Source organism: Hypomesus nipponensis, chromosome 15 (assembly GCF_054491055.1).
Source record: "Hypomesus nipponensis isolate SF chromosome 15, ASM5449105v1, whole genome shotgun sequence".
NCBI classification, from domain to species: domain Eukaryota; kingdom Metazoa; phylum Chordata; class Actinopteri; order Osmeriformes; family Osmeridae; genus Hypomesus; species Hypomesus nipponensis.
Genome location: NC_140375.1, coordinates 5,747,083 through 5,757,500, shown reverse-complemented (window position 1 = coordinate 5,757,500; position 10,418 = coordinate 5,747,083). Strand labels below are relative to the sequence as shown.

At 48.4% G+C, this 10,418-nt stretch overlaps 1 protein-coding gene across 1 annotated transcript; it reads left to right on the top strand.

Moving 5' to 3' along the window:
- The first annotated feature begins 7,595 nt into the window (after positions 1-7,595).
- LOC146257172 (mRNA decay activator protein ZFP36L1) lies at positions 7,596-10,195 on the top strand. Its single transcript, XM_084674498.1, has 2 exons — positions 7,596-7,722; positions 8,113-10,195. Exons 1-2 carry the CDS (start codon positions 7,669-7,671, stop codon positions 9,328-9,330), a joined length of 1,272 nt encoding a protein of 423 aa, XP_084530624.1. The 5' UTR covers positions 7,596-7,668; the 3' UTR covers positions 9,331-10,195.
- Positions 10,196-10,418: the final 223 nt, after the last annotated feature.

The window sequence follows — 10,418 nt, the reverse complement described above, 5'->3', positions numbered from 1 at the left end:
TAACCACAACCCACAATAACTGACTGACTGGAGAGAGAGAGAGAGAGAGAGAGAGAGAGAGAGAGAGAGAGAGAGAGAGAGAGAGAGAGAGAGAGAGAGAGAGAGAGAGAGAGAGAGAGAGAAAGAAAAAAAAATAGTTCTTGTGAAATCATGGGTTCAACCTCTGTCCGTGAAACAGAAAGATTAGTCTGTTGGATACATCTCTATCTCACACCTGAAACACGAGACATATGTTGCGTCCTAGTTTCCACAATGTGTGTGTGTGTGTGTCGGGGGTTGGGAGGGATTCATGTGTGTGTGTGTTTCAGGGGGGTTTCCTGGAAGATAGATTGTCTGGTTCCCAGACACACATAGGGAAAAACAACAGGCTCATTTCAACACTGAGCTGGGGTGTTACAGCAAACACTCGACAGTCCCACACAGGCCTCCATCCCACTGTTACACAGTCAAACACACACACACACACACACACTCAGGTACACACTCTGGTACACACACACTCACACTCATGGCTTGCCTTTCTGTGTTTGTACACTGTTCCCTTTTTATGTACCTGTTTGTATTTGTGTGTGTGTGTGTTTGTATGATATCTAGTTTTGTGTGTGTGTGTGTGTCAAAGTCGTAGAGTGTGTGGACTCTCGAAGTGGGAAGTTCTCATGGCCAAGGCTGGCCTCCCCTTCCACACAGATGCAAACACACCACACACACACACACACACACACACACACACACACACACACACACTACCCACACAACAAATACACATCAGACACCCACACTTCACTCTGCTGAGCTCCCAGCCCTGGCTGAGCGCATGCCCCCTGGCAGGGGCCACAGCCTGGCTGCATGTCATGTTAATGTGTGGAGCTCTCTGTGACTCTGAGACAACTCTCTATGCGGGAGGTGATAAACAACAATGATAGAAAGAGATATTACTGCAGGTTGGTGATTGTGTGTGGGTGTGTGTTTCTGCTTGTGTGTGTGTGTGTCAACAGGTATGTATATGAGGGCTGTATTACAATTCAGCTTATCACCCTTTCTGGTCTAGTCCACCCCCCTCTGACCCCTCTAGCTTTCTCATGTACTGTTTGTCAATTAGCCGATTTCCATCCCAGGGTGCACTTGAATGGATGTGAAAGGTTGTGTTTGCATAGCTACGGACAATGACCCGCACCACACCCTCCCAACCAACCCTACCTTAAGATAACCATAAGGCCTGGGAAAGGAACAGCAAGCCTGTATCAAGGTGCAGCTTTTCTCTCTCTCTCTTTCCCTCTCTCTCTCTCTCTCTCTCTCTCTCTCTCTCTCTCTCTCTCTCTCTCTCTCTCTCTCTCTCTCTCTCTCTCTCTCTCTCTCTCTCTCTCTCTCTCTCTCTATCTCCCTTTCCATCTCCCTCTCTGTCAAAATGTTGGTGATATGTCCTCAGATGGTCTGATCTGAAGTCTAGATGGCAGCACGTTTGGAATCTAATGATGTGCAAATGGGCTGATGACCAGGCGACAGCAAAGGCCATGAGGACTGGAAGACCACTCTGATCAACATAACGTCTCTGGGCATTTCCATTGATATTCATTCAATATCCAAATAGTGCATATAGAAAACACAGCGGACATTCAGTGATCAGAAGCACATCATTCACACAGTATTTTGGTGGTCAGTCAGGGAACACTCTTACACACACACTTACCACAGAGCCTTATCCTAACCCTTGCACAGTGCAAAGTAACCACATCTCAGCCACCAGGCACAGCGGAACAATGATCATATCTAGAATGCAACAGTCACAGTTCAACAAAAACAAGGTCACATGACAAGTGCAACATCAAACAGTTTCATAGAAGCAGCCTGCTGCAAGACAGTGACACAACAGGATCTGAAGAACAACAGACCACTATGAACACCACTGATGGATTTCGCTCTGCGGGCTGAGAGTAGATGAGCCGTTACGGGCCAGTTCGTTGACCCTTCACTGTGACAGTTGTTCTAAAATCATTTGTGTTTTCGTTGAAAACTTTCCATCTTGAGCAATTTATGTGATTTAGTACTGACATCCCAATCCATGCTGAACTACAGTGGTAGCTGAAATACTAACTGGAGTGACGAAGAGAATTCTGATGTTCAGTTGAGCCTGTGTCACCTGACTGTTTGTGTGCGAGACATTATGCTGCCAGTGTGGCCCTTGGCAAGCGGATATGGGTTCTTTGGTTAATAACGCCAGGTTTGTAATCAGCGTCTTGAGTTTGAGCAGAAGTCCAACCACAGACGTAAATCATAACTCTGGGGACATTTTGATATATTTGGAGCAGGATGATGTGGAAATAAATAATGGTGTGGGTTTCATTTCCCTGGCCCTCAGGTATGTTGAATGCGGTTACGGTCCTGGACAGCAGTACCAGGTTAACCAATGAGTGGTCTTTACAACGTTTTCACGGTAGGATTCAGACAGGTGGCATCCTGGAGATTAGAACGCTGGAGGAGTCAGAACTCTAGAACAGCCATTCTACCCTCCATGGTTCATGGTTCAACCATCAACGGCCGGAAAGAACACAACCCTATACCACCCCCTCACTCAGGCTCAGAACCAGCATCAGAGTTTTAGAGAAGTCCAAAACCATCCCTCCAGGGCTAGTTTGATGGTTGGTGCAGAATGATATTAGACAAAATATTCATATATGCGTTTTATCGGACCTGTCTGAGGTGTGTGTTCTGTGTGTTCAGTGTCTGGACTGTAGTAGTTTATGCACCAACATTATAATACAGGAAATACACATATCATGTATCAATGTTTTGGGGGCTATCTGGTTGTTGTGATCAGTGACCTATGCACTTCGTAAAGCTCTCTCTTGGAAGTCGCTTTGGATAAAAGCGTCTGTTAAATGAATACTGTACATGTACATGTAAATATCAACTTCAGTTATATTACAGTCAATACATCAACTACGGTGTGAAATGAGCCCCCAAACAATAGTTTCACCCCATGGCTCTGATATTGGAATATTGACTATACTGTTTTTTTAATGCTCACTTAAGTGGCACTTACTGCAGTTTGGATTTGCTGGTTGAATCACTGTGAAACAACATAACTAAATAAATGTTTCTGTGTAATAGCATGTTAGCTTTCAAACACATTTTTATTGCACATTCTCTGTCACACATACACTTGTTTACTCACTGACAGTATATTATTTACATCATGACTATTATGTATTTTTCTTTCTTTCCCTCTCTCCCTCTCCCTGCCCCCCCCCCCCCCTCTCTCTCTCTCTCTCTCTCTCTCTCTCTCTCTCTCTCTCTCTCCCTCTCTCTCTGCTCAGCCTGCACCAGGCCTTATGGCAGCCTAAATCCTTTGGTCAAAAGGAGACAGCCCCCCCCATCCAAACACACCGCAACTCCCATGCACACACACACACCCTTTCACCCCCCACCCCCAGATCTTTTGATCAGTCACCCTCCTCCTCTCTCCCTTTCCTCTTTCCCTCTCTTTTTTCCCCTTCCCCTTCAGCAGTTGTTCGAATACCCCCTGCCCCCCCAGCCCCATATCCTGCCCCCCCCCCCCCCCCACACACACACACACACACCCTGCACACATAGAAAAGACTCAGGACAGTAGCAGCTTCCTGTCTTTCCAGTAACAAAGTGACGCGCCTCGCTGGAATGTGTTTGGACAAGAGCCGAAAAGAGGTCTGGTGCGGGGGTGACACACACACAGTTACACACACACACACAAACACACACACACACACACAGTCACACACAGGCAACAAAAGCGTCCAGCAGGCAGAGGATTCCTCCCCCAGTTTCCCGCCAGGACATGACCAGCCTGCTTCCAGGAAGTGTGTGTTATGGATGTCCCATGATGTACCCTGTCTCTGTTCTGCTGTCAGTCCCCCTCGACTACTGAAATACACAAGGAGCTTTTCACTTCTGAGGCTGGACGTCTGTTGTACTTTACACATGGAACATTTAGAATTGTAAGTCTGGGTGACTGTATCTACATATGAGGTTCAAACCTCTATAAAAATAACAAACAGAAAGCTCCAGAAACCCCGGTCCTAAGATCTCTCCGTATAAAGCGATTGCTCCCAATACCCTCTTTTGACAACCCCAATACGGCCTACCAAACTTCCTGCCAACTGCTCTTCAACTGCTGTCTGTGTGTGGCTTGGTGGATGTTTGTTAGGGCACTGTGTTCAAACTGTGTCTGGGGCTTACAATGCCCAGACTGTCATATACATGCACACACACAAGTATACACACGCACACACACACACACACACACACACACATGCAGAATGTCTGGTTTAGGCAGGGTGTGAATGTGAGAAGTGTTGTTGGGTGTTAAAGCATCCAGTCTCTTGAGCAGCTGTCAATGTTATTTTAAGGCTGTGCGTGTGTGTGTGTGTGTATGTATGTATGTATGTATGTATGTGTGCGTGTGTGTGTGTGTGTGTCACTATTGAACACTTATGAGTGTGGTTGCATAGAAGTGCAAGATGAATACACAGAGGTAAATGGTTCCTGGACCCAGAATCATGGACATATTGGTCTATGTGTGTTTGCTGTTAATGTGTGTGTGTGTGTGTGTGTTATTAGAGTGTGGATGTGGATGTGTGTGTGTGTGTTATTAGAGTGTGTATGTGTGTGTGTGTGTTATTAGAGTGTGGATGTGTGTGTGTGTGTGTTATTAGAGTGTGTATGTTATTAGAGTGTGTATGTGTGTGTGTGTGTGTGTGTGTTATTAGAGTGTGGATGTGGATGTGAGTGTGTGTTATTAGAGTGTGTATGTGTATGTGTGTGTGTGTGTTATTAGAGTGTGTATGTGGATGTGTGTGTGTGTGTTATTAGAGTGTGTAAGTGGATGTGTGTGTGTGTGTGTTATTAGAGTGTGTATGTGTGTGTGTGTTATTAGAGTGTGTATGTGTGTGTGTGTTATTAGAGTGTGGATGTGTATGTGTGTGTGTGTGTTATTAGAGTGTGTATGTGTGTGTGTGTTATTAGAGTGTGGATGTGTATGTGTGTGTGTGTTATTAGAGTGTGTATGTGTGTGTGTGTTATTAGAGTGTGTTTATGATCAGAGCCCTCTCCCCTGACTGTTGTGCTCAAGGTTCCATCAGTGTGGCCTCCTTGTCTGATCATTAAAATGAATGATCCACCCCCTCCTCCCTCCACCTCTCCCTTCCCTCTACTTTTTTCTCATCCTTAGTTACCAATCCCCCACTCTACCGCTCCACCCCAACGACCAGCTCATCTCCATGACACCCCCCCCCAACCCCCTCCTCCCTGGTTGTCATCTATAGCTGTGGAGGAATCTGCAAGGGGCTGGCATGCTGGCAGCCCCCCACCCAAGCCTCGGTCTCTCACCCAGACCCTGGTCTCACCAGGCCCAGACCCTGGTCTCACCAGGCCCAGACCCTGGTCTCACCAGGCCCAGACCCTGGTCTCACCAGGCCCAGACCCTGGTCTCCCCAGGCCCAGACCCTAGTCTCTTCCCCAGACCCTGGTCCCTCACCCAGGCCTCAGCAGTGAGTGTGCAGCTGCAGGCCTGCTCTCAGTCTCAGTGTGATCACGCCAGTCCCTCCCAGTGGGGGCCTTGTTGCCATGGTGAGGACCATAGCTCATGGATAATTGGTGGAACAGTGGCATGGCCCTGCAGAGAAAGGGAGAAAGGGAGTGGGAAGTGGGGGGGGAGGCGAAGGGAGGATAACGTGTAGAATGAGTGAGCGTTGAAGTATGAAGTAACAGCGTCCATGCAACATACTGAGACCGTCACAAAACAACTTGTGTTACACACACGTCTACAATTCTACTCCTCTGTCTCTGTCTCACTCTTTCTCTGTCTTTCTCTTTCTATCTGTCTATCTTTCTACCTCTTTCTGTTTGTCTCTCTCACTCTGGAGCTATCTTAGGTTTTTGTGTACATTTGTGTGTGTTGGTTTACCCTCTGAGCCATGATAAGACAGAGCTGGGGTTTGAAGTGTGTTTAGACAGTCAGTGTTGATTGTATTTCTATCCAGAGGGACCAGAGAGACGATATTTGGCCCGGAAAAAAAAATCCTTCAAGTGTACTTACAAAGCATGAATACAAACATACTTACATGCTGAATATACTGGTTGTCAAAAGAACGTGAATCTACATAATAAGTCCCTTTTAAGTGTACTTCCAGAGAATAAAAAAAGACAAAGTGAAGATAAGAAGATAGTGAAGATAAGAAGCTGCTCAATAACGCTGTCACTTCCTTGACCTCAAGGTTAGACAGTCAGAGACACAGTCTTCATCGGTCCTAAATGTTCATAGGTACATCCATGAGGAACCGCCTCTGGTTAAACCAGTGAAGAGAGAGAGAGGGTGGCATTGCTCCAGGGGAAGTTTAAACATCCAACTCCAGGCTGAAGGGTTCAGGCATGGTGAGCAACATGGGAATACACTCCTTTATACCACATTAGATTCAACACATGTCACAGCTCCTACTGAACTGGTTGACCTTGTGTGTGCCGCTAACTGGTGGCTGTTCGCGGTGCAGTCTGGTAGCTGACCTGGTGAGCGGAGGTCTGATGTTCTCTCCACAGGTGAATGGATGAAGGGATAAAGGGATGAATGGGAGAAGGGATGAAGGACTGAACAGGTGAGCGGATGGAGGGACGACTGGATAACTGTATGAATGGATGAACGGGGCTATGGATGATCAGTTGAACAATCATCGGCAATCCTCGGCCATCTTCAGAAAACAATGCCAGCTACGTCACTTGATCTCCAAACTTCTTACTGTTAAACTGCTCTTTTCTCCAACAGCCCTACCCCCGACACACACACACACACTCACGCACATGCAACCCCCCTGACACCCCCCCCCCCAGACACACACACACACATCCCTCCCAAACGACTTGGCTCACCATACAATGCAGGCCAGTGGAGTTGAGGGTGGGACTCTTGTTGCTGCTCTGGCTCCACATTTACAAGTGAATCTCTGAACCAACATCATCTCTGTGGAGCCTTTGTTCCCCCCCCCCCCCCTGCAGGCTGGGACGCACAATGACAACGGAGTCCTTTTCAAATATCAAATAACCCACAACATCCTGTCAGTCTTGTAGGATGGGACACTCATACACAAAGTGGTTATACTGAACTGGAGATTGGCTTTGATCATGTTTCGATAAGCATTTTTACATGTATATATATATATATATATATATATATATATATATATATATATATATATATATATGGTTTGTATAGGAATTTGTATAGGTTTGTATAGGTTTGTATAGGAATACCATGCTGTTGTAATCACATGTGATCTACCTAACTCACATGACAGTGAGGCCTGCTGGTGTAACTTGAGTTGGGTTTTCCCCACTAGCACAGATTCAGTCAGAACTTTTTTCTAGGGGCCTAATGTATTCAAAGAGAGAGAGAGAGGGGGGGGGGGGGGCAGGGAGAGAGAGAGAGAGGGGGAGGCTCATTCAAGAGACCCCATTACTACAAGAGGGGTCAACCTCCGCGCAAGACACGCATCGTCACCCAGGGGGAGGAGCCAGGCTTCCCCAACTACTTATACAGATTCCGGCAGATGGTGAGGAAAGTTTAGAAGCGCTTCTTTTGAGCGTCTCTCTACTCTCTCGACCGATTCTTCACCGCATCGGACCTATTACACAGGCATAGACACCATGCCTTCCAATTTCCTGACCCCTTTTTTGGAGCTGGACGAGGAGTTTTGCAAGGTAAAAATCTATTTGATATTGATCGTTTAGACGGTTGAAAAGTTTACTTGTATCAAGCGATTATGCCGTAGGCTAATACAGGCTATTTAGTTGGTTTTACAACGTATTTTTATGCATGAGTAACTAAAGCTTTGTTTTATGTCACATTGATAACGTTTCTTGGCAACATTTAAACAACATGGCTATTTTAAGAAATGTGTTTTACCGTGTAAACAAAAGTTTGTTCCTTGGTCTTAAATCTCACCAACCCGTGCGTAAAAACAACCTGCAAATAGTCAACTTGTGGCAATATTTCACTATCGGTTTTGTTTTATCTAAATGTCAATGATGTTGAGAGGTTTAGCTCATCGACCATGGAATGTGACCCTCTGCTGCCTTCTTATGTGATAGAATTTCCACGGTCTGGACATGACAGATGGCCCTCCAGTCAACACGCAGAGACAGCGCGTCGTGGGTTTCCAGCGCAGGCACTCGCTGTGTCCGGTAACTCTCCCCAACTCCAAGTTCAACAACGGCAGCGTGGAGCCCGTTGCTGAGCCCACTGGCTGGCCTCTCAGCTCCGGAAACCAACCGTGGAGCCGGGAGTTCCAGCAACAGCTGCCGCGTTCGTCTCTGAACCACATTCCGTTCCGCGTGGACCGTTCTGTCAGTATGATCGAGGGCAACGTCGGCAGCCTGGGCTCGCGCGAACACCAGCTCCCCACCCCCCCGCCTCTGATGCCCCCGCCAGGCCTGAGCCTCAGCACTGGCTTCCTGCCCTCCTCCAAGTGCCTGACCCCCGCCCCCACCCCTCCACTCTCCACACGCTACAAGACGGAACTGTGCCGCACGTACGAGGAGAGCGGGACCTGCAAGTACGGCTCCAAGTGCCAGTTTGCCCACGGCATGGACGAGGTGCGCGGCCTGAGCCGCCACCCTAAGTACAAGACGGAGCCGTGCCGCACCTTCCACACCATCGGCTTCTGCCCCTACGGCTCCCGCTGCCACTTCGTCCACAACAATGAGGAGCAGGACTCTCCCCCGGGTTCCCAGCACCCCCGGGCCAGAGAGCGGCCTCAGCTGCTCCGCCAGAGCATCAGCTTTGCCGGCTTCTCCTCCTCCTCTTCTTCCTCCTCCTCCTCCTCTCCGGCCTTCCGTCCACAGCTGCTGACCGGGTTCCAGCCCCTCCAGGACCCCCTGCTGTTCTCCCGGGCCTCCTCCGTGTCCCCCCCTCCCTCCACAGGGAGCCCTGAGCTCCTCTCCCCCCTCCTGCCTGAGCCGGCGGCCTTCAGACAGGCCTACCCTTTCTCCTCGGACCTGGGGGGGGACCTGCCCGGCACGCCACGCTTCTACGCCCTCACTGACTCCTCCTCAAAGTGCCAGGCCGTGTGTGGGGGGCCGGTGGTCCAGGTGGCCCAGAAGTGTCATATTCAGCTCCAGAACCAGCAGAGCCAGCGCCAGGCCTTCTCCTTCCCAGGCCTGCCCGTGCTCCACCGCTGCTCCTCGGCCGAGTCCCTCACCGACCTGGAGGGCTACAGCAGCTCCAGCAGCCTCAGCGGATCCGAGTCGCCCAGCTTCGAGGGACGCCGCCTGCCCATCTTCAGCCGCCTGTCCGTCTCTGACGACTGAGGCCGGTTAGTCCGTTCCCCCCGACTGACTTCCTGACTGCCTGTCGGACTTTCTGACTGTTCGCTTGACTTTCAGACTGCTTGTCGGACCGTCAGTCTGACTAACTTTGTGCATATTGCATTCCTACTCTGCAGGTGTAGCTCTGCTCTGTGTCTTGTAAAGTTGCGGCCCCACGTTAATGTTGATGATCAGAACCCCATGTATACTGTTGTATACCCGTGTTAGATTCTAAAGGGGGCTTTGCCTGGCCCTACATTCACAATGTAGCCTAGATGATGAGAGAGTTCCATGTAGGAATTTTCTGTACCCATTATTCGATCTTTATTATAATATGTTTTATAAGGTGTCAGGTATTATGGGATAAACCATGGTTTCTATTTGCAGAAGTGTGTAGATGTGACGTACGCGTGGACACACTCCACTGGTTCCTCCTGTAGCTGAATACCCTCTAGTGTGTAACCAAAGCTGAACATATACTTTTCTACGGCCCCTCCCCCTGATGTACAGCAGAAAGTAGCCTTTTTTAAAGGTGACTTAACTCCCAGTATTATACATCGCTAGTCTAACCAGTTTGTAGTAATTTATTCCCTTTTGTGTGTTCTGCAGAGTCATTTTGTGTATTGATTGTGTAATGCATTTGGGATCCCATGCAGGAGAATGTTCTTTACTGTGCTTCCAGTCCGCCTTGCTATTGAGCTATTTTGTAGCTTTATGGTTTTAATATGAAACAAACTGCAGAGGAGTGTTACGATGCCAGCGAGAGTGATACTGTTATTAAGTTAGCCTGTTCAATCAATACTTCTTATCCAATCAATACTCCTCGCTCTTGTTGGATAGCGTAGGACAGCTGGTCAGTGGCCCAGGAAGGAGTTGGGAGGGGGGGGGGGGGGGGTACGGTGGGATGAGGGAGAGGAGGGAGGTCAAATGCCCTTTCTTGTCTTTCTTTTTTTAATTCCTTCCTCTTATCCTCAGCCAGGCAGCCAATCACATGCTCCCATTGGGGGTTCAAAGGTTATTCTGTTGTTATGGTCGGTTTCTCTCCCGTCATGCCTCCTGATAGACTTGTGATTGCCGATGTACGTTTTAGT

What these genes read in the sequence shown, in the direction of transcription:
- LOC146257172 (XM_084674498.1), top strand. Translation starts at nt 7,669, where the DNA reads ATGCCTTCCAATTTCCTGACCCCTTTTTTGGAGCTGGACGAGGAGTTT. An exon ending in TGGACGAGGAGTTTTGCAAG is followed by an intron (nt 7,723 to 8,112) that starts GTAAAAATCTAT and finishes CTTATGTGATAG; the next exon opens with AATTTCCACGGTCTGGACAT.